The following is a 24,639-nucleotide window of genomic DNA, read 5'->3' as shown; positions in this document are numbered from 1 at the left end:
CCTTGGGTAGTAGGGAGTGCTTAGAAAAGCCTGAGTGAATGTCAAGTCCCAACCACTGTGCCCAGCTCGACCACGTTACGCACGCTGGGTCGCTGTCACCGCGTGCACCGCGGACGCCGTCGGTGTCGGGCCCATTAGCACCCTATCCTCGCATGTCCGCGACATCGTGCCGCACTCGCCATCCTCGTGAACTGTGCGCTTCTCCTTTTCCCGGCCTCTGGTCCGCTCTTGATCCTCGCCCTCATCCCCGTACCGGACCCCCTTTTTCTTTTGGGGACACGGCCGCCCGCAAGCCTCCCTCGTCGAGCAAACCCTCTCTCTCCTCTCTTTATTCCCCCCTTCGCTCGCTTGAGCAGGGAGCGCGCCATGGCCAACTTTATACCCACGGCATGAACCGGCAGTGTATCCCATCCATGCCGTCTCCACTTCCGGTGCGCTGCGCCCCATCCCCGTTCACCACTATAAGATGCCCTTGGTCCTTGCTCTTTTCTTCATCCCCATCCCTCTCGAATCCGAAGCAGAGCCACGAGATCCAGTCATCGTTGTGGAACTAGGTTCGTCTGACAGAGGTGTTGGTGTAATCTGAGAAGGGATCTGGTTTTCGAAGAAGTTCAAGTCTACCCTTGGTTAGTTTGGTCTTAGGGTTCACGATGTTTGACTTTTCAGTCTCCTGTTTCTGGATCTGTTGGTCATACGCCATGTTTTGGATAATCATTATCTTGTTGTTTCTCCATTGCCCTCGTCTATCCCGACTTCTGGAGTAAGCCTTGGTTATACTAGGTTGCTCTTAACCATGTAACTTTAAATCCCGGTGTAATTTGGTGTTCGACGTCGTGGAATCTTTTGTGTAATTCCAAATTTACGAAATGTGTTGTAGTTTCTCCTAAGGGGAGTGAATCCTAATTCACTCTTTTGTAAACCCTCATGTTAGGAGACGTACTTGTGTTGTAGTTTTTGCTCTTTTCACCTATAATGTAATCCTAGCCAATGTTGTGCTTTGAATCTAAGGTGTTAGTTGCTTGAGCCAGACTCCATCAAATACTTCTTTCCACTAACATGTCATTGATTTGCTGGCCTAGAACAGGCACCATGTTATGACAACCAACCTCTATGTTCGTTTACAACATTGTAATGAAAAAAACTATGTTACCTTTCCTTCCCATATTTTTCCATTTAATGTACCAAATAGACCAATCTTTCATAGCAACGTGATGAGAAAACATATTAGACATATCAACCATATTTCTCAAGATTTTTCCTATACCAAACACATCACCTGCAGCGAAGCACGGGCAGCAGTGGCTAGTATATATATAACGGACATGCTAGCGCCTAGACGTTTGTTTCGGAGTGCTAGAGCTAGACGGTGCCACATGCGTAAGGAGCGGAGACGCCTGTTTTTGTGCGCCCCCTCGCATGGATCCCACGCTTCTTCCCGCCCTATCATCGCACTTGCTTTGCTTCGCCTGACCACCACGCGTCCACGCTTGCGTGGGTCCCAGTCACTATAACACCCTCAGTGTTACACCCTAAATCAATTAAGCATCATGTTTATGTGTTAATGCATGTGATAAAGTGTGTAGATCAATTTCTGTAACTCAAAATGATCAATAAAAATGTTAAACGAAAGTTAATTCGATAGTTCATGCATACCAAGTAGGGTTTAAAACCAATTTTTATTAAGCAAAAATACTATAGAACATGTGTGTGATCCTGAAATAAAGTTGGAAGTGCAAACTTTGTAGATGACAATAAAATGCTTGCTATTGAAAAATAATATTGCTTAGTAATATTTTCAATAGCTTAGAAATGCAAGTTGAAATGGAGTTCAACTCAAAAAACTTAGGAAAATTTCAAGCTTGTGCACAGCTAGACATTGCTATGTTTAGCAAATTATTTTAAGAGATTGGGTTAAAGGGTGGTGTAGTGTTATAGCTCGATTTGGTAGTCTCATATGTCATCTTGAGCATGGTGAAAATGGTTTGGCTCCTGAAGCAACCATTTAGTTGTTTGGGGTGCTTTAAAATTCATGCGTGTCACATGTCTCAGGTTGCTTGACGCCATGTGCACAGTCATCGCGTGGCCTGCCCATGCCACGTAGATGGAACTAATCATGACTGCTAATAAAACACATACATAAAGATTCACTACTAGTAATACTTTTCGCAAAAAGAAAACCCAGCAAACCATAAAGCTTATCATATCCTTTGGAGTTGAGAAATTATTCTCACTAGTCGGGTAAGTCTTGCGAGTACGTTGTGTACTCAGGGTTTATTTACCCCTATTGCAGGTGCAGCTTGAGGAGTGGTTGTTGTGTGGAGGATTCTTCTGGTAGGCATAGACAGGTCCGTGTATCTTATCATTAGATATTTATTTCAATTCCGCTGTTTAAATTCTGTACTCTAAACTTGGTGTTGTAATAATGTATTTTTGAGACTCTTGTTGTATGAAATGGACTAAGTATTGTAAACTCGTTCTTATTATTGGATTCTGAGTGTAAAACGTGGATTGTTCGAGTTCTCCCTTGGGGTGTGCTCGATGGAACTGTCCGAGGTAGCCAACTTTTGGGGTGCTTAGTGTCTAGCGGAAGACAAGCACCTCCGAAGGTATGTTATTTCAGACGATTCTGCCACAGGTGGTATCAAAACCAATAATGTGTCTACGAGTTTAAAAATTCTTTTCAAAACCTAAAATTTGACCAACAAAAGATTTGCGAAAAGTAGGATGTGATAAAATTATATAAATAAGTATATGCCATAGCAATATGGTCTATCTAGGATAGCGGCACTGGTTTTATCTAATCAATTTTCTATAGGTACAGTAACATACACTGTGTAAGAATTGTTTAGCAAGCGGTGAGTGTGCGATGTGCCAAATTTTTTTTGCGAATGCCGCTATATTCTGGCTTGAGTGAATGGGTAGGCCGATGCATGCATCATGAAAAGAGAATCATGCTTAAACTAAACTCCCCCCACACGTATAATTTGGATTAGTGAATTGATAGGATAACCAAAAAAGAGTGCTTTAATAAAAACTTTATCATTTCTCTAAGTCTCTTGTTCCTAATCTGGAGGGTTGTCCCTAATGGTTGGTTCTTATCTGTATATAGATGAACCTGAGGTCGGGTCGGGGGAGTACCAGCGCTGGGGAAGACTAGGGTGATAACGGTCACGGTGAGGAAAATGGCAACACCAATGGGAACAGCCATGAGGCCCCACTCTGGTTCCTCCCCTGCCACCACCACCTCCGATGACCATGCGAAGATGATGGCGGAGATGCTGGCTACTCGGCGTGAGTCTGCCCGTGCCTTGGAGATGCTTGCCCAGGCTATTGGTGGCTTCGCCCGTGGAGGCCCCGATGGCAACGGCGGGAACGGGGGTTGTGCCTACGCTGCCACGGGGCCCTATTCCTACCAAGACTTCCTGAAGACACACCCGCCCCCGTTCACGCCAACTGTTGAACCTCTGGATGCAGAGCATTGGCTTTGTATTCTGGAGCAGAAGTTTCAACTGCTCACTCTGACTGAAGAGCAGAAGGTGTGCTTTGCCGCACAACAACTTCTGGGGTCTGCTAGTGCGTGGTGGGATACTTTCAATGCCATGCAGCCAGTGAACCATCGTGTGACTTGGCATGAGTTTACCACTGCTCTTCGTGAGTACTATATTCCCGCTAGTTTGCTAAATAGGAAGTTGACTGAGTTCCTAGATCTAAAGCAAGGGAGTATGACTATGATGGATTATGTGAACAAGTTCAACCATCTTGCACAGTATACTGGGACCCATGTAGACACTGATGAGAAGAAGATGGACCATTTCTACCACGGCCTCTCTTACATCTTGCAAAATGAGCTATACACTGGGGGATATCAGACTTTTGGTGCTTTGATGAATGTAGCCATTGCTATGGAGGGACTTCAGTGTGATTCTCAGGCGGAGTGGAAGCGCAAGCAGGTGACCACTGGATCTTCTAGTCATGCACAGGCTTAGAACATACAGGTTGTGAGGAGGGTGTCCTATCACTCTTCGGGTGGACAGTCATCTCACCAGACTCAACAGACTCACCAGGCACCTCCCACTTAGTACTATGCACCTACTCAGCAGGTGCAGCATGCTCAGGGACAGCAAGTTCTGCCTCATCAGGGACAGGGGAACAAGCCGGGTGTTTGTTTCAAGTATGGCAAGGAGGGCCACTATGCTCGAGAGTGTCCATAGAACCAGCTTGCGCAGTCTTCCCAGCCTTCAGCCAACTCTCATCTGGTCAAGAGGACGATTATCAAGAAGAAGGTGCCCATAAGCCGCTCTGGACAAGTCAACTTCACTCAGGCTGAGGAGATTTTGCAGAATGAACCTGTGATGGCTGGTATGTTTACCATTGATTCCCACCCAGCATATGTGTTGTTTGATTCTAGTGCATCACATTCATTCATGAGCATGGGGTTTGTACAGAGGCACAATATATCTCTTATGGCTATTCCTATTGCCTATAGAATCAGTACTTTGGGTGCGTAGTTGTGCGTTAATACTTGGATGGACACAGTTAGATTAGTGCTATACACTCACACTTACCTCCTCTAGTTCATGGTGCTGTCTAGGTAAGGCATAGATGCAATTCTGGTCATGAACTGGTTGCGAGTTTATGGAGTAGTCTTGAACCTTAAGCAGAGAGTTGTTGAGTTACGACTTCCTTCTTCCAAGGATAGGATGTCTCACCTTATGCCCTCAGATCCAGCCTTACCAGTTGTTGCTCATGTTGAAGGTTCTCTTGATCTTGCTTCTATTCATGTGGTATGTGAGTTTCCAGATGTCTTTCCTAAAGATCTACCTGGGTTGCCATCGAATAGGGACGTGGAGTTTACTATTGAATTAGAACCTAGCATTGCTCCTATTTCACAGCGTCCCTACCACATGGCTCCTAAAGAACTAGCAGAAATGAAGAAGCGATTAGAGAAATTATTGGAGAAGGGCTTTATCCATCCTAGCTCTTCATCATGGGGTTGCCTAGCTATTTTTGTAAAGAAGAAGGACGACACTCTTTGGATGTGTGTGGATTACCGCCCTCTCAATACAGTAACCATTAAGGACAAGTATCCCTTGCCTCATATTGATACTTTGTTCGATCAGTTGGCTGGTGCAAAGGTGTTTCTAAGATTGATCTTCATTCGAGTTATCATCAAATTAAGATCAGACCACAAGATATATCAAAAATAGCTTTCTCTACTAGGTATGGGCTTTATGAGTACCGAGTCATGTCTTTTGGTCTCACCAATGCTCCTGCATTCTTCATGTACCTCATGAATTCAGTCTTTATGCCAGAGTTGGACAAGTTTGTAGTGGTGTTCATTGATGATATTTTGATATACTCCAAGAACAATGAAGAGCATGCACAACATCTTCGGATAGTATTGACTCGGTTAAGGGAACACAAGCTGTATGCTAAATTCAGCAAGTGTGAGTTTTAGTTAGATCGAGTGCAGTTTTTGGGACATATTCTGACACCTGAGGGTATCTCTATGGACCCAAGTAAGGTGCAGGATGTGTTAAATTAGAAGTCTCCAAAGTTAGTGCATCAGATCCATTAGTTCCTTGGTCTTGCTGGTTATTATTGGTGCTTCATTCCTGACTTCTCCAAAATAGCCCAACCAATGACCAAGTTGCTCCAGAAAGATGTCAAGTTTGTATGGAGTCCAGCTTGTGAAGAAGCTTTCCAAGCTCAGAAGCACTTTCTTACCACTGCTCCTGTTCTCGCCCAACAAGATATTGACATGCCATTTGATGTGTATTGTGATGCCTCAAGGACTGGATTAGGATGCGTGCTTATGCAGGATGGACGTGTGATAGCTTATGCTTCACGTCAGCTGAAAAAGCACAAGTTGAATTATCCCACCCATGATTTAGAGATGGCTGCAGTTGTGCACGCTCTAAAAATTTAGAGGCATTATTTGTTAGGAAATAAAGTACATATTTATACGGATCACAAGAGCATCAAAGATATTTTCACTCAGTCCGAGCTGAACATGAGGCAACGGAGATGGCTGGAGCTAATCAAGGATTATAATTTGGAGGTTCATTACCATCCTAGAAAAGCTAATGTAGTAGCTGATGCTTTGAGATGAAAGTAGTATCAAGTTGAAGAAACTCCTTTGTCTCTCAACCATGCAGAGGTGCTAGCTCATATTGCTCTAGTCTCAGATCTACTTGAGCAAATTATTATTGAGCAAAGGCAAGATACTTAAGGAATTCCTCACATTAAGAAGTTAATCGCCGAAGAACGTGGTCCACATTTTAGTATTGATGATCAAGGTGTAGTGAGGTTCAAGAACAGATTGGTTGTTCTGTCAAGTGAGGAGCTTAAGAGAAACATTTTGGATGAAGCTCATAGCTCCAAGTTATCCATCCATCCAGGAAGTAATAAGATGTATCATGATTTGCATCACTTGTATCAGTGGCCAAATATGAAACAGGACATTACCAAATACATCTCAGAATGTGACATTTGTGGAAGGGTTAAGACGGACCATATGCGTACGCCTGGATTTCTATAGCCCTTGCCTATCTCTATTTGGAAATGGGAGGATATTTCTATGGACTTTGTTGTGGGTTTGCCCCGCACGGCAAAGGGGTATGACTCTATTTGGGTCATTGTGGATCGCCTTACCAAGTACGCTCATTTTCTCTCAGTGGATACAAGGTATTCAACCAAGAAGTATGCCAAGTTGTATTTTGATCGGGTTGTGACCCTACATGGAGTTCCTCTTACCATTGTTTCCGATAGAGGGTTAGTCTTTGTCTCTCATTTCTGGGAGCAACTTCAGAAATATCATGGTACTAGTCTCCTCAAAAGTTCAGCTTATCATCTACAAACTGACGGTCAGACAGAAAGAGTCAATCAGGTACTTGAGGATATGTTGAGGGCTTATGTCATCTCTTTTTCAGAGAGGTGGGACAAATGCTTGACTCTAGCTGAGTTTTCTTATAACAATAGTTATCAAGAAAGCATTCATATGGCACCTTTTGAGGCCCTGTATGGCAAGAAATGTAGAACACCTCTTAACTGGGTTGAAGTGGGTGATCATGGTTATTTTGGACCTAATTTTATCAAGGAAGCTCAAGAGCAAGTTAGTGTTATTCAGAGTCATTTGAAGGCAGATTAGAATCATCAGAAAACTTATGCAGACAAGCGAAGAAGACCCTTGCAGTTTGAAGTTGGTGACCATGTGTACCTAAAGGTATCCCCGATGATAGGTGTGCATCAGTTCAGAGTCCGTGGAAAGTTAGCTCCTCGTTATGTCGTACCTTATAAAGTTTTGGAATGATGTGGTTCAGTTGCTTATCGTCTCCAACTTCTAGATATCTTGTCAGCAGTACATAATGTCTTTCATGTTTTCCAATTAAAGAAGTGTGTACAAGTTCCTAAGGAAGTGGTGGAAATTGAAGAACTCCCTCTCCAACCTGATCTTTCTTATATTGAGCATCTTGTTAAAATCTTGGATGAAAAGGAGAGTTACTATAAACAAAGTGGTGAAATTTTATAAAGTCCAGTGGCAAAACCATTCGGAGGACGAAGCAACTTGGGAGCTAGAGAGTTATATTCTAGAGCATTATCCCCATCTTCTCCCCGTTGTATCAAGGTAATAGTTTATGTTAAAAGCTCACTCTTACCCCTTTTTCCTACACTAGGCTCTCACACAAAATCTCAGGACGAGATTTTGTTTAAGGGGGGAGAGAGTTGTAACACCCTCAGTGTTACACCCTAAATCAATTATTAAAACATATCATGAGCATCATGTTTATGTGTTAATGCATGTGATAAAGTGTGTAGATCAATTTCTATAACTCAAAATGATCATAAAAATGCTAAATGAAAGTTAATTCGATAGTTCATGCATATCAAGTAGGGTTTAAAACCAATTTTTATTAAGCAAAAATAATGTAGAACATGTGTGTGATACTTAAATAAAGTTGGAAGTGCAAACTTTGTAGATCACAATAAATTGCTTGCTGTTGAAAAATAATATTGCTTAGTAATATCTTCAATAGCTTAGAAATGCAATTTGAAATAGAGTTCAACTCAAAAAACTTAGGAAAATTTCAAGCTTGTGCACAGCTAGATATTGCTATGATTAGCAAATTATTTTGAGAGATTGGGTTAAAGCGTGGTGTAGTGTTATAGCTCGATTTGGTAGTCTCATATGCCATCTTGAGCATGGTGAAGATGGTTTGGCTCCTGAAGCAATCGTTTAGTCATTTGGGGCACATTAAAATTCATGCGCGTCACATGTCTTGGGTTGGTTGACACCATGTGCGTGGTCACCACGCGGCCTCCCCACGCCACGCACATGGCCGTGTCTCACGCGGTCACCTTGTGCCGCCACGCTGGGTCGGTCGGGCCGCCTAGGCTTGGTCGAGGCTGGCCACAACGAGCTGTTGGCCCCGCGCCTTGCTACCCTGCCTCGCGCTGCTGCCATTGGTGCCGCCATGGCCACGCTGCACTGCTATCGCATCACCGTCCTACTGACCAGCCTTGCATCGCGACGCTGCCGCTGGCGTTGCATCTTTGTCGTGTCCGCGCCTGTCCGCTGTAATCCTACATTGCTGCCGTCCTAGTTCAAGGCCGCCACTGCCGTGCGCACGTGGCTGAGCTACCATCACCATGTCATTTAAGGCACTGTGGCCACGTGGGCCACGCTGGTCGGACGCGCGCACGCCTTGTCTATAGCACCTGCAATTGGGTGTCTTGATTGCACCGCTCGCGTCCCGCCAAGGCTAGGACGAGCCAAGCCCACCTGTCGTGCCCTGTCTCTCTGTCTCTACTGTCGTCGTCGAGCCACGCCATTAAATTCGCCAAGGAAAGATCACCTCAAGTCGATTCATCGCGTTGTTGGCTCTGTCACACAGCTACCATGCTACCTGTCCCCCACCCCGTCTTGAATGGTGCCCAGTCGAGCTCCAATTTTGGAGTTTGTTCTACCACCGTGCCGATAAGGCCATGTCCGGCCACGGGTGTGGGCAGCTCTCCCATCGTCCCTCCTGGGCCAATTCACTTGCACCACTAGCATCGCCTTGACTCCCTCTCCACCTTGCGCGCCTTAGTCAGAGCGCTACTGCCTCCCTTTCATCGCTAACGCGACTGTGCCACCGCGGTGCGCCGCCGCACGGCTAGGCCACACGTGGCCAGCCTTCCTATGTCATCTTCCGCCCCAACTATCACCTCACCCTGGTCCATGGTAGCCTCCTGACGCTCACGCGCTAATCAATTAGGGCTGTAGCTACCCCAGCCCATCGGAACAGTGGTGTCGCTGTTGCGGATGGCCGCACGCCGTTGTAGCCTTCCCTAGCCAGTCATGTCACCCTACACCACCGCTTAGCATAGCCGCTCGGGTCAGAGACGGTGATCGATCCATTAGGTGGGCCCACAGGTCCCAGTTGGCCGACGTAGGCGCTCAGTGCCGCTGCTCACCGTGCCGCCGTGCACTGAGTCGTTGGGGTGTGCGCGGGTGAATTAGGGAAAGGCCAGGGGGTTAAGTGAGAAGTTATGAGAGAGGAGGAAATAGTGTTAGTACTTAGTTGTAATTCGGGAGAAGTGCGAGGTCTATTTGGCAAAAAATGTCAGCGCGTGGGGTTTCCCGCCGCGTGCTGCGTCGCGTGGGCCGCGTGGGAGAATTCATTTTTCTTTTTCATAAGGAATTAGAAATAGTTTTCTAATATAATTTTTGAGCTGATCTTTGGTAAATCATATAAAATCATGTAGGTGTCCAAAAATTGTGAAACAAATTTTGGTAAGTTCCTAAAATTGTGCTCTATCTGTTAATGTACTTAGTTCATATATATACATGTTGATACCAGGAGCTATTAAATCATTTGAAAATATTTAATATTGTTAGGAGAATTATTGTAGGAATTTTTGTGGTAAATTGGTGTTAGCTTTAGTCCTAAAATTTTTACGATAACTTCATTGTATTATTATGTGCTCATAGTAATTTTTGTAGCTTTAAAATAGACTAAACATAAGGGTAGTTAAATGCTCTTTGTTTTAAATAGACATTAAATCATTAGTAGAAATAAAGATATATCCTTTATTTGTAAAGCTAGGTGTTTGTTAGTTGAACCCAACACTTTGCTTGGTAAAGATGATAGTTAGCTTAGTGCCTTAGTCATTAGGGCTAGCTTAGTAGCTTAGTATGTGTATTCTTATTTTAAGAGTTACTGTTGCATAAATGCTAAGTGTTGCATCGTCATTGCATGCATGTATAGAACGAGTTGGTGGAGTTCGTGACCACAGGATAGCAGGAGTACAAGGAGGTGATTGAGGAGTACGAGGAGGAGGTTCTCGTACAGGAGGAAGACTCGGAGCCACTGACGACTGACTTAGCTGACACTTCGCCTGCCCAAGGCAAGCCCCGGTGCATAACCCTTATTTTGAATAATCACTGAATATATATATGTGATGTGCATTTATGTTACATGATTTATATTGAAACTACATGCATAGATAAACCTAACTATGAGTCCTACTAGCATAGGTCGAGTAGCTGCTATGCTTAGGCTATCGGTAGCATGAGTAACATGTCGTTACTCACAATAGGTGATTATTATTATTACTCTCATGATAAAATGGTGAAAGAAAATGGAGACCGGGTAGGGATATGGTACGGGTATTGGTGGGTGTAATTGGTTATGTCCCACGGCCAATGGAGCATAGCTTGGTTATATTGTTTTCTCTGTCTATGTCGGTTAAGGACCGTCCGTTGCTATGGACGATAGTTAGGTCACAGACTTATTATCCTGAACACATACTTGCTTATGGGAGTGGGAAGACTGGTTGCCCTCTTGTCATGGGTTCCGGCTCTTTTCGAACCGACTGATTGGAGGCGGGGATGATGAAGGTCTAAGCACCACACTGAGTCCGGGACTCAGGAGTGGTGGCTTGGAGTCCAAGTTTGGATGGGGACCTAGACCCCTTGACTGGAGAGTGGTGGGTTGGTCTTGCTTGTGCCTGGGGTACAAGCGGGGCATGTGTTTCGAGGTACCCAGCTGGGATACATTGGTTCGTAAATCGCCATGTGATACGGTACGACTTGGCTATGATCTAGCACCGTAGTAAGAACTAAAAGATGAAAGGGAATGAATGGGTCTGATTACTCAACTCTTGCTTGAAAGTAGAACATATGCTTACATAGAATGGTTAGCTAATGAAGTAATCATGACAGCTAACAAAATACATACATAAGGATTCACTACTAGTAATGCTTTTTGCAAAAAGGAAACCCAACAAACCATAAAATTTATCATATCCTTTAGAGTCGGGAAATTATTCTCACTAGTCGAGTAAGTCTTGCGAGTACATTGTATACTTAGGATTTACTTACCCCTGTTGCAGGTGTAGCTTGGGGAGTGGTTGTTGTGTAGAGGATTCTTCTAGTGGGCACAGACGAATCCTTGTATCTTATCGTTAGATGTTTATTTCAATTCCGCTGTTTAAATTCCGCACTCTGAACTTGGTATTGTAATAATATATTTTCGAGACTCTTGTTGTATGAAATGGACTAAGTATTGTAAACTAGTTCTCATTATTGGATTCTAGGTGTAAAATGTGGATTGTTCGAGTTCTCCCTTGGGGTGTGCTCGATGGAATTGTCCGATGTAGCCAACTTTTGGGGTGCTTAGTGTCTAGCAGAAGACGAGCGCCTCCGAAGGTGTGTTATTTCGAATAGTTTTGCCATAGTCACCTGCCCCGCTTGTGGATGCGCATCGCGGATGCGTCTGCCGGCCTCAGGGCCCGTACGGTGACCCACGGTGGCGCCCCAGCAGCTGAGACGGATTAGTGTGGTAGGTGGGTCCCATTGCAACATGTGCAACACCAGATCTACTTTTGCAACATCCATATAAAACACTTGCAACATACGTCCAAAACAACTGAAACACTTGTAACATACGTCTGAAATACTTTTAAAACACTAGAAAAAACTTGAAAACACGTGTGTAGCCATTGCAAACATATGCAACATGCAGGTGAAACACTAGCAACATACGTATGAGACACCTGAAATATTTAAAACATACGCTTGCAACATGTATGTATATACAACATCCAGATAAGACACTTGCAACATACGTCTGAAACTATGAAACATTTTGAATAAACTCTGGTAACATGTGTACAACGATTGCAACATGTGCAACATCTCAATCTATTTTCGTAACATCCAAATAAAACACTTGCAACCTCTAAAACATTTGAAACACTTGAAACATACTTTTGCAATATGCACTTTCAGCGAACATCTTCTTGCTACGTGGGAGAATCAAGGCTCGTCGGCATGTAGAGTTCACCGGTGTAGAGTTTGCCGCTCCGGTGGAGAAGGCCGTGATAGATATGGCACGAGCTGTCACCGCTCTGGTGGAGAAGGTGGTTCGCGCGCTGGAGAAGGCCGCGAAGGGCAAGAGGCTCGATGGAGATGGAGGGAGGTGGGTGGCGGCGCTCTGGTGGTGGAGATGCCGGCGGACGGGCCTAAGGACGCTGTGGAGAACGACGAGGTGGCGCCGCAGAGCGTGGTCGTGGTGGAGCACGGTTGCGGCGCTGCGGTGGAGAGCTTTCTGGAGAATGGAGACAACAGGCTATGGTTAAAGGCGAGTGAATGAGAGGATACGACTGTTGAGCCGCTGCTCTGGTGTCGTGGCTTGCGAATAGGAACGTCCGGACGATTGAACGCTCTGACCACAATATTTCCAAAAAGATAAATGCCTAAGATAGTCTTGTCTGTTCATATAATGCCAACTTTGTGAAAAACTAGTTATTCTCTCTTGAGACCACATTTGACCATTCCGTTTAAACACAATTCCATAACACCGAGCTGGGGTCCGATCCAGATAACAACTCACAATTTATTTTGCCATATCAGACGCAATTCATCTTGTCATCACACACAAATTAGACTAGAATATAATTGAAGGACTCGGCTAAAGCACGAATGCTTTGCATTTAACTCATCGCACACAAATTCGACAATATGTTCGTGAGGGGTCATGACAGACGTGTTTTGCCTATACACGTATGTGATGGGGGGTTCATCACAGACGCATTTTATCTATACATGTCTGTGATGATGAATTGAAAAAAAAAATTCTCAATGCCAGGGTCTTATATACATCATACATGACACGTCAAATTAATTAGCAACTGCTAATTAACAATTGCATATACATGAAGTAATTTCAAAAGCCATTACAGGTCCCTCCAACATACTGCAAGTAATATCAAGCTGCAGGAAGGGCATATATACATGAAGTAATATCTAAAGCTCATCATGTTTCACAGTTACTGCATTATTAAAAATTAAGGTCGGAAAACTTTATGGCATGATGTATACACTTCCGTATGAAACTAAACTAGTGAAGGAACCAACCAGAATCAGCTTCTCCTAAGAAAGAGAGATCTCCCTGGCTGCAGATTCCGGTGAATCCGAACCATGCACACAATTTTTCTCTGAGTCCTGCCCACACATTGCTCTAATGCTGAAATGACAAAGAATACTGTTGGTGACCACAAAAAAGAAAAATGAATAGAGTAATGCAATTTAAAATGTATTCAAGCCCATAACTGGTTCAAGGAAAAAATTATACTCCTTCCGTTCCAAATTATAAGTCGCTTTGACTTTTTTTGGTATATCCATTTTGCAATGAATCTAGAAATTATAAGTAGTTTTTAACCTGTTTGGATGAGATGTTTTGGCCTTTCTTGCATCAGTTGGTCCAATCAAAGTTTGCCATTGTGCAATGGCATCAGGTCTTTCCAGAAGCATAGCAAGAATTGGACCACTAAAGATGAACACAAACAAAAATGTCATGATACAAACTGTTAGTGCCAATGTTAGCCTCAAAGCGCCTAATGCAAATGTACGAGTTAAACTGAACAGAATTTGCAATCCGGGAATAAAAGGGTCAATGAAGATTCAGATATAGTGTGTACTACCAAAGAACGACTCACCTATCCAGAGATCTTTAGAAGCAATTGCTTCTAGTACAATTGTAGCACATTATAAGGCTCTTGCAAGCCAGCAAACTCCCTCTTTTAGTCGGTTGCTACCAATCTTCAGTTTCTGGGCTCAAGGTGCTAGACACGGCTGGGCTCAGTATAATTGTAGGACTGAGAACAAAGAGTGATATCTTACCGTGGCAAAGAATTATGTTGACTCTCAAGTGGAGTTCCTGTAGAAAAACTGATATTAAAAATAGAAAATTATTAAACTCTGTAAAATACTTCATACATTTGCATCTCCATATTTTCTTAGGCATGGAAAGATATAGGGAGCAGAATTCTTAGCAGCAACAGCCAAAGGACAGGAGTAGCTAAGGCCATGTTTGGTTGAGCTGTGGCTGTGGGAAAAAGCTGCTGTAGGCTGTGAGCTATGGAAAAGCTGCTGTGGGCTGTGAGCTGTAGAAAAGCTGAAAGCTGTTTGGTTAAACAAGTATAAAATATACCTTTTATCTTTATCTCTCTTGAAACAACTATGGAAGAGCTTTTTATTCCACCAATTTCGAAAAGCAGAAAGCCAAAAGCCAAAAGCAGGGTCAAACCAGCTTTCAAAAATAAACTACGGAAAAGCAGCTGCTTCTGAAAAAGCACCCTCCAAAAGCAGCCCCTTTGGTTGGGCTTTTGGCTTTTGGGGCCAAAAGCCAAAGCCAAAAGGCCAACCAAACAGGGCCTAAGAATGACAAGGTTACCTTGTATTTTTTTTTTCTGTATATCAGAAAGTGAAAAGGATATCGATGGACCAATAGATATATATGTTCCCTGCAGGTAACTGCTAGGAGGAAAAAGATGAAAAATAATCAGGTGTCGAGCTTTGTGACAGTTTTTCCTTTTAAGGAAAAGATGCCAGTCTTAGCAGGAAAGTATTTACAGCCTTGCTAAGTGCTAGACCAGAAGGAAACTACTCTAATGACTGACAACATACAGGATAACCACAACTAACAACTATAAATAGGTGAAACTACTTGGTAACACATGTTTTATACGATCGATGCTTTTGGAACAACAAACGAAGATTGTGACATATAAATTAGTGTAAATTACTACTAGTAATCTACAGCTCTTTCATTTTGAGCAACAAAAGGTGCAGAAGACTGTCCACCATACAAGGTATTTTCATTTTCAGTAAACTACTACTATTAAAATTTCACAAACCACAGAAAATAATTGATCACTTGTACTTACCAGATGAGACATAGCAATGTTCATGGGATCTTGCATGTGAAAGGCAAGTTGACAATCAGCTAAGCTTGAATTTATGCCTTGCTGGGACAAACACAGGAGAAATCATAAAAACAAAGGTTTTCAGAAAGCGATTCGTGTATGATTTCACATGTGCAGAAAGAAATCCCCTACAACTTTCATATTATCACGTTTCAAACGAAAGGCCATTTAATACGCAAAAAGCCAGAACTACACAAGCTGTAATTTCACCACACATGTTAAATGTTTTTCTGACTACAGCACAAACAAGCTAAACATTTTTCCCTCATCTCAAACTACAGTACAAACAAAAGGCTAATGATTAAGAAGGGAACTACAGCACAAACAAAAGGCTACAGAGCAAACCTTCCGTTAACAGAAGCGTCAGAAGCACTATCTCTGATCCTAGAATCATTTAAAAAAAAAAAAAAACTCTGATCCTAGAAGTACAGAAAGAGAGAAACCAGTTACTAACAATACAGAGACATGAATTTCAAAATGATTCAATAAGAAACGTCCTAAAAGAATGATGTGCATTCTAACCATAATGCTCACACAGCCTTGGTCTTAACCTAACCAACTTCAGTACAAAGCAATTACATTGAGATGATAATGTGGCTCTATTTTGCAGAAACTGGACAGCTCCAACTCAATATCATCGACATGGGTATGAGAAACTGAAATTATTAGCTAAGAGTTACTGATCTAAATTCATTTACAGGAAACACATGTAATGGAAATTTTTATACTGATCAACAAGCATAAGCATAGTATGAAGTATTACTGTATTAGGCACCATGGCACTAGTAATAAACAAATCACAGAGGCACAGATCACAAACTGTAGTTCAGGAAAAGAGGAATGAACTAAGTAAAGTTGTGAAGGCACAGGCACACATTCACATAAAGCATATACCTACATAATAACAGGACACAGTCATACATCTACCAGGCTCTAGCATCTCAGGGTCCCAAGCAGTACATATTCTCAATGCTTGTGTGGACGCACCAAAAGTATATCTAGCCAAAAGATCGTTCAAGCATGTGGCCTTATGTAAACAGTAAAATACATATATAATCAGAGTAGAAGCATGTGGCCTTATGTTCAGAGATGTTAAGTCAGTAAAAAATTTGACTCGTACCTACTTTCATCATCAGTAGAACCATCTGGCCTTATGTTCAAGCATGTTCAGAGTAGAAGCTAGGCTAGTTAACAACCTAAACTCAGTTTCTGATCATCATCATTTGTTTCGTTGACCAAATTAATGTATTCCGATGGCTCTCGTCTCGCCTACGGCGCCCCTCGCGCCGTCCCCGCCGCCCCAACCGCCACCGCCGCTCCCCCTCTCGCCGCCCATCACCTCCACCCTCCTCTTCTCAACCACCAATGCTAGCCCGCCCGCCGCTGCGCACCCGTCGCCGGAGGCGCTCCTGCCGTCGCCTTGTCCTGAGCAACCCGATGACCGCCCCCGAGCCGCAGCGAAGATCGCCGCCATGGTCGACATTGGGAGGCCGGGCCTCGGTTTCCAGGAGCTTCTTCTCCATGATTGCTACTCCACGGCGGCGCCTTCGTTCCTGGGCGCTGCTCTTCCCGAGCCAGGTACTCTCTGGCTCACTCCGTCCACCTCCTCCGTTCCGATCAGCCTGAACTCCAAGCAAGTTTCCAACATTCTTTCCTTCTGCCTCACTGCTCCTCCGGTGGTGTTGAAAGCTCGCTCCAGTGGTCCGTTTGTGTTCTGGGTGACTGTCGGTCTGTCGCGTCGCAGAACGTAGCTCGTTTAGTTGCTTTGCGTGGCCTCCTCCGCTTAGGCTCCATGGAGCTTGTCGTCCATGGCGATGCGGCTGAGGCGGCGGCCGCCCGGCTAGCCCTAGCCTTCAATGCGCCCCAACTACCTTCCACCCACTCGTGCGCCACTGTTCATGCCAGGGAGACAAAACGTTCGTGCACGCGGCGCCCTTTTCTCATTACGCCTGGGAGACGCTCCCCCCTACCAGCGACCCTGTGCCCATGGCGGTCACCGCGCCTATCCAGGCTAATGCGGGGGTTCAGGTGAATCCCCCCGCGCGTGCCTTCAACGACAACATCTCGCTGACCACCACTGAGGTGGATTCGGAGGGATCTACTCTCCAGGGCTCTTCCCAGCCCTCGACGCCGCGCTCTGAGCTGGATCTGGGCGTGCTCTGGATGCCCAACTCCGGCGACATGGAGTTCGCCTCGCGCGTCGCCTACGCCTCCATCAACATCGACGCGCCGACTGACAGCCCGGCTCCGTTCATCCATGCTGCGGTCTTCTCCGTGGCCAGCGACGTCCACTACCGTATGTTCCCCTCGTCCCAAGGGGATATGATGCTCGTGTTCGATTCTTCCATCGAACGCGACATGGTGGTTTCGCCGCTGCAGCTGCGTCCCCGCCGTGGCCGCCGTCCGACGGTCCGACTGGCCGTGCCGCTCGTCATGACGGTGCCTCCTCCATCACCCCGCTCCCCTCGCCGCCTGCTCTGCTGCCGCGCACGGCTGGGCGTCCTCCACAGCGCGCCAGTACCAGACTCGCGGCTAGGGACCCGGGCAACTTCGTGGACATGACCTCCAAGGCGGTGTCCCGCAAAGCCTCGCAGGAGAGTCTTGCTCCTTGCTCCGATGAGCTCAAGAAGCAGGTCACTTCGAGCCGTGTCGTCCTCAAGAAGAAGAACCCCCTCAAGGCGCTGGACCTCTCTCGGCTTGCCAAGGCGGCTGGCCTCGATGGCTCCAGGCGGCGTGCGGTTGCGGTGGCGGCAGGCGGCAGCCACCGGACGTTACCCATGGTCGTTCCCCTCACGTGTTGCCTGCTTCGTTTGCATTTGGTGTTGCTGTGTCTTAGGTCTGTGTTCGTCTACTTAGCTCTGAACTCGTCCAGCTTTCGTGCTTGTGTCAACTTGTTGTACCAGCTTGAAGTACCCATGAATCGTTTGTTTCGCAATTTTATCTTACTCTCCTGGAATGTTTGTGGCCTTGGCCAAGATGAAAAATGCGCTGTTGTTCGTGACAACATCGCTAAGAACCGTCCTCAGCTTGCCTGCCTTCAGGAGACCAAGCTGGATACCGTTAGTGATCGCTGCGTTCGCTCCTTCATCCCCTCTAACCTTGACGCTTACCATGCGACCCCGGCTGTTGGTTCGCGCGGCGGACTCCTGACTGCGTGTGCGTGGTGTTCGAACCTCTTCACCATGACTGACCAATGCTCCTCTGACTACACCCACTACCGTGTTCCTCCGTTCCAACACCTCTGACCTCCGGTTCGTGGTGACCAACGTTATGGTCCTTCCGATCACAGCTTTACACTGACCAATTCCTGGCGGAGTTGAGTACTGTCGCTGCCACCATCTCGGACCCATGGATTCTGATCGGTGATTTCAACCTCACCCGCTGTCGCTCCGTAAAGAACACGCCGGCTTTCAACTCTTCTCTCGCCACGCGCTTCAACCACGCCATCGACACGCTGCAGCTTATTATCGAACTACCCCTCCTCGATCGGTTGTTCACCTGGACTAACACATACGCTTGCTAGGCTGGATCGAGCTCTCATCAACATCTCCTTCAGTGACGCCTTCCCTGGCACCACCCTCACCTCTGGTAATCGCCCCACATCTGACTGTAGAACTTATAGGACCATTATGAGCATAGATCTAGTCGGGTACTTACTGTTGAATAGTATCATGAATTCTAGAACGTCTACTAGAGCAGTAACAGTAGGTAGAATGAGAGAAAGGGAGAGGTAGAAGATGAACATGTCAAACCTGACACCACAGTGGAGGAAGATCCGCTCGTGTTTGCCATGAAGTCGATGTAGCTCTCTTTCATTTTCTGTTTACATCCGCAGACGAGGATACATTCTCATTGTCGCACGCAACGTTCCCATCATCGCATACAACATTTACATCATCACGTAGTGATAACAAATAAAGCTTATTTTGTAAGATAGCAAGACCAACACATGCATTATTAAATGTTATCTTAGATTTGCCATTTCCAAAATGACAATCATATCCATTATTGTCCAAGCATGAAACACTAATCAAGTTTCTCTGTAACGAGGGAACATAAAGAACATCTCTAAGTATAAGTGTGAAGCCATCAACAAGCTCTAGAGAAAGACCGCTAATGGCTTCAACATATGTTCGGACTCCATTTGCAACTTTAATGTATCTTTCGCTTTTTTGTGTAGTCATCGTCGAACGGAATCCCTATAAAGAATTAGCAACATAAACAGTTGCACCTGAGTCAATCCACCAAGTAGATTTCGAATACTGTACATACAGGTATTCATTTATGAACGTAATAATGTTCTCACCTTTCTTTGCCATGATCATCTTTAAGTAATCGGGACAATCTTTCTTATAATGTCTTGTCTTCTTGTAATAGAGACATTGATCTTTCTCTATTGTGAACTTATTTTGCTGAGGCTGATGCAGTATGGGACCCTTTTCCTTTGACTTTAAGGAGTTAGTATTATTTTTTTTTTCTTATTGTCTTTCAGATAATTGATAGTGCCACCATTGGCAGCTTTCATTCTCTTCTCCTCTTGCACACATATAGCCATGAGCCTCTCCATGTCACATTTCTCGGGATGTATGTTGTAGTTGACAACAAAAGTATCAAACTCTTTTGCCAATGAAGCAAAAATCAGATGGATAAGGAACTCTTCCTTGAGAGCCAGATCCATTGATTTTAGCTTGGATGCCAAATTACTCATCCTTAGTATGTGCTCTCTTATGCCACCATTACCTGAGTACCTCTCCGTCACCAGCTGCTTTATCAGCTGGGTAGCATATGTCTTTGAAGAGCCAGTGAACTGACTCTTTATTCTTTTGAGGTACTCGGTGACGACGGTGTCACACTCTGGGATTGAGCCCACAATTATAGGCTCAATCGTGTTCTTTATCACAGCCAAACATTTCTTGTTGGCAGTGACCCACTTCCTATGCTCAAGGTCATAGGACATTCTTTGGGATGCAAAATCCCTCTCTTTGGTTGCCCAAGCGGCATCAGCCTCATTTGTCTCCCTTACCGGTGCCATAGGCTCAGTGGGACACTATGAGGTGACTACCCAGTCCACCTCAACCAAGATAAAGGCCAGGTTAATCTTTTTCTTCTACTCCGTGTAGTTATCACCTTTGAGAGTGGGGATCTTTTTGATACAACCCATCAAGTTGTATCCGCCTGAAAACACAATTCATATAGAGTGAGAACATAAATAACAACAATAACAATTGTATGCCTTAGTTCCAATATTGGTCAAAATTAATGTAACACCCGGTTTTAAGGACAAAGCCGAATGCACACCATATGTGAGCCTAGTAATCAAACCTCACATATAGCTACAAATGAAGGGGCAATATCAATTCACAATGCTTAATATATAGCGAACTTAGCAAAAGAGATAACCTTAGAAAGCAATCAACGGGTAAACAACTCTGATCTCCAGGTGCAGACTTCACTCCACTGGATCCAACTGACTAGTTGATCACAAGCCTAACTTCTCAAGTCTCTGACAAACTGTTATCCGGCCTGAGGTGTGGGGGAAATTGCAAGAGTGAGTCCATATCGAACTCCGCAAATATAGCAACAAGGTAGTGTATTCCATAGCCACATGATCAAGTATAATTGAATAATAAATAGCTCAAAATAACTCAGTTAAGCATAATTTAACAAGTGCTCATCTTTGGCGTAAGAATCCCTTGGCCGCTCGTGACCGTGAGCACGGCTGATATATCAGTTTATTAAACTCTGCGCAGAGGTGTACACTTTCACTGTAAGTCGTGAATTGCCCTTTCGCCTGAGGTCGCGAGCCTCTTAACCCTCTACAAAGGAAGGCCAGCAGGGTTCACTATGAAGCCTTTCAAAGGTTCCGTCTAACCGGGAAGGGCCGCAGGGTCATCGGATATAGGAACCCCCCTTCCAAAAAAAGGCCGCTACCATAGCTAGGCTCAACAGGACAGAGGCTATCCTATACCCAACTCGCAGTATCCTCTAAGCTAGCTAGAAAAAGACCTCATACTGAGCTAAAGCCAGAGCCATATAGCCCTCATAGTTGTACTGTAAGTCCCGGATGATCACTTTCAAATGAGACCTTGTGGAGAGGGAATTTAACCCTCCTGTTGTTGCTAACAAGTCATCTTTTATGTTTATAGCATATTCATTAATCAAGTTTCAAGATCATGGTCACAGAAAGAAAACCCAAACTATACTTGCCTTAAACACCGATCCTTTGGTAAGCTTTAATCTTCAACGTTTTCTTCTTCTTCTTCTTGATCTCCAACTTCTTATAGATCACCAACGCAAAACTCACCGATTGGACAAGACCGAAAAGCACAACACAAACATCCGAACAAGCATGCATAGCAAACATACTAGATTAGAACAATACACCAATCAATGAAAAGATTCGAAATCTAATCTACGCATTGCTACGATCACACACACGCGAAAGGCACACTAATCGGAGCTACGGTAAAACAGAAACATCTATCGAAGAATTTACGTTGGAAAGAAAACTATATGCTTTATCTATTTTAATGATCATAAAACATGTATAAGATATCTCAGGGGAATATCTAAAATTGAGTTAAGTCATTTTATACTTGAGTTATTAGATTTAGAAAACTAAGATAAATTAATCATATCTTAATTATAAATATTTTGATATCTTTTATGCAAATTAAATTGAAATATAATAACAAATGAGAGTATATATATTCAAAGTATATATGTCACATTTAAACTTGGCAAATTACAATTTAAAGATATACATGTTTATGTCACTAATTAATCATATTTTATTAATCAACATATCTCATATTATATAAAGTATTTAAACTTTACTTTGGAAATATAGAACATGTGAGAGCAACTAATAGAACAATTATATTATGTCTCATAATTAATCTAAGCAAGTCATAATTAAAAGGGCATTAATGTTGGCATACGTCATATTTTATAATTATAAAAGATTATATATACTTTTAGTCATTTAAACATCTATAAATTAAAAACATAAATCATGTGAGGGCATCTATTCATACTTAACACATATGCAACATTCAACTAATTATAATCTAAGACTATACTGAAGTTACTGATTAATCAAATTAACAGATTATGTATAATCACCGAGATATAAAACCTATATTGTTTCTAGTTATAAAACTAATTATAAGCATGTTAACCAATTTAATATTTAGCTATATATGAAAAATCATGTGACATGAAAACCATTAGCGCTACTGCGTAGAGCACTTCGACACGAAACTAATGCAACGAGAATGAGACGAAATGGAGCTAAAATAATGAAACGGCGAAGGATTAAAGATCAATGATAATTACCGAATGACAATCTTGTAAATACTCCATCTTCTACCTCTATTCGTCTTCACGTACGCAGCCATGGGGAAACTACTGTTGCAGCTTTGTTCCACCATGCAGGGAGAGGAGGGGGCCTCGACCAGCATGGAGGGATGACCGACCGGTCGCGGCCGGCGGCGGCGTGACGCCAGGCCACATGGCCCACAGAGCCGGGTTGACCCGCACCACCGTGCAAGGTGCGTCGGCGGCCTTGCCCTGCCAAGCAGGGCACGTGAGACCAGGGGCCGAAGCGCGGGGGTGAACGCGCGGGGCTGGGGCATCAGGCAGCTGTGCGGTCGACCTCCTGGTGGCGGCGCACGGGACCAGCTCTGGCCGGAACGGAGAAGGAAAGATGCCGGCCATGGATGTCCTCGTCGGGAAAGAGAGAGAACTGTTAGGGAAAGCATCAAACGGACATGGATTCGAGAAACGAAAGACATGATGGCGTAGAGGACGAAGAGGGCTACCTTCTAGTGGTGGAGGTTGTCGTCGGGAACGGACGAGATGGCTAGAAAAGCTCGCCGAAGAGTTCGCCGGAAACCTAGCTGTGGAGAACTTCGGCGTTCGATCTGCGGGGCTACGTGTGGCGGCTCGAAAAACGGACTGTACTTCTGGAATCCTCGCATCGAGGGCTACGCCGGCATATATATATATATATATATATACGTAGGGTTTGGATATTTTGGAAATCCGAGATATTTTAGTAAATATTGATTTTCGGAATTAAAATAATTACAGAAAATCAGGAATTACTATTTGGGCTCCGAAAAATATCTTCGAGCTCCGAAAAATTCCATAAAAATTCCTAGGAATAGATAAGAGGATAAGGAACACAACCAAAGTGGTTTAGCTCCCGAGAAAGACTTTTGCATTGATCAAGGAAAAAGATAAAACTCCAAGAAATATGAATTTAATTCCGAAAAAGGTCGGAAAGATTCCCGGAAAGAGAGGCATCGTCCTAACGTGTCTCAAAACCTTTTCCATGCCTTTAGATTTTAAAAACAAGGCATCTTATCTAACTTTTATTTTTGCAAATTTTCAAATTCTTTTTAAACCACTACTTGAAAGCAATATTTTAAAGATTGAGATTTGAATTTATTTTCCAAACCACTCATCACAAAAGTATCAATGCAACGGCATGTATGCGCAAACATGTTGTTACCCTTATGTTGGATTTTAATTTAAAGAAAAATTTCTTTTACCTATGTTTTTATGAGCACAAAACTACAAAATAAATCATTTTTACTCTATTTCTAAAAGTGCAAAATTTGGGGTGTTACAATTCTACCCCCCTTAAGATGAATCTCGTCCTCGAGATTCGGAAGATGATGATCAAGACACTAGAATACACACTGCCATTGGATCTTCACTTTCTCGAGTAGTTCCACCGTCTTGACAAAGATTCCTCTTGACTTTTACTCCAAATAGCATACTCGCTGATCCCAAGATGTTGATAGGCCCTCTAATTAACTCTCAAGTATCCACAAACCAACTCTCTGGTACTCTTCCAATTGTTAGGCCTCTTCTCTTTTCCTTTTTAACAACCTCAATGAACTGTTGCAGCTGGGTGCTAGCTTATTCTTCACACTGACACTCCATATGCTTCTCACAAAGACTACTTTGGAATCCATTGGGTGACAAACTCTTGTCCTCACTAATTCCAAAATGTAACACAATACTTCTCAACATGTCTTGCTAGATTTTTTTAGTCCAAGATATCAAATCGACTACTTCATACATCCATATTCCAATTGATCCTTATTATTCTCTTAGTCCAAAGTAGATTCCAACTTCAAAACACTATTAACTATATATATGCTCAGGTTGAGTTGTGACTCTTAAACACAAAACTTAATCCATGGTGTCGTCCAATCTTCTTAGCATAGCTCTTCCAATTTGCTAACGGCATTGGCAACGACTTTTATTTCTTCTAAAGATAACACATACTTCTAAACCAAAAACATTTGGTTAATTGAACCCACACTGATGTCACAATCTCAAACCAACTTACTGAAAATGACCCTTAGATTC

At 43.8% G+C, this 24,639-nt stretch overlaps 1 protein-coding gene across 1 annotated transcript; it reads left to right on the top strand.

Annotated features, from left to right (window-relative positions):
* Positions 1 to 3,206: 3,206 nt before the first annotated feature.
* LOC136503217 (uncharacterized) lies at positions 3,207 to 3,986 on the top strand. Its single transcript, XM_066498364.1, has one exon. The coding sequence runs from the start codon at positions 3,207 to 3,209 to the stop codon at positions 3,984 to 3,986; it is 780 nt and encodes a 259-aa protein (XP_066354461.1).
* The last annotated feature ends 20,653 nt before the right edge of the window (positions 3,987 to 24,639 follow it).

Source organism: Miscanthus floridulus, chromosome 14 (assembly GCF_019320115.1).
Source record: "Miscanthus floridulus cultivar M001 chromosome 14, ASM1932011v1, whole genome shotgun sequence".
NCBI lineage: Eukaryota > Viridiplantae > Streptophyta > Magnoliopsida > Poales > Poaceae > Miscanthus > Miscanthus floridulus.
Note: the sequence above shows the minus strand (reverse complement) of the source record. Positions and strands in the feature narration are given on the sequence as shown.

Excerpts from the sequence above, each read along its gene's own strand:
- LOC136503217 (XM_066498364.1), top strand. The coding sequence starts at position 3,207 with ATGAGGCCCCACTCTGGTTCCTCCCCTGCCACCACCACCTCCGATGAC.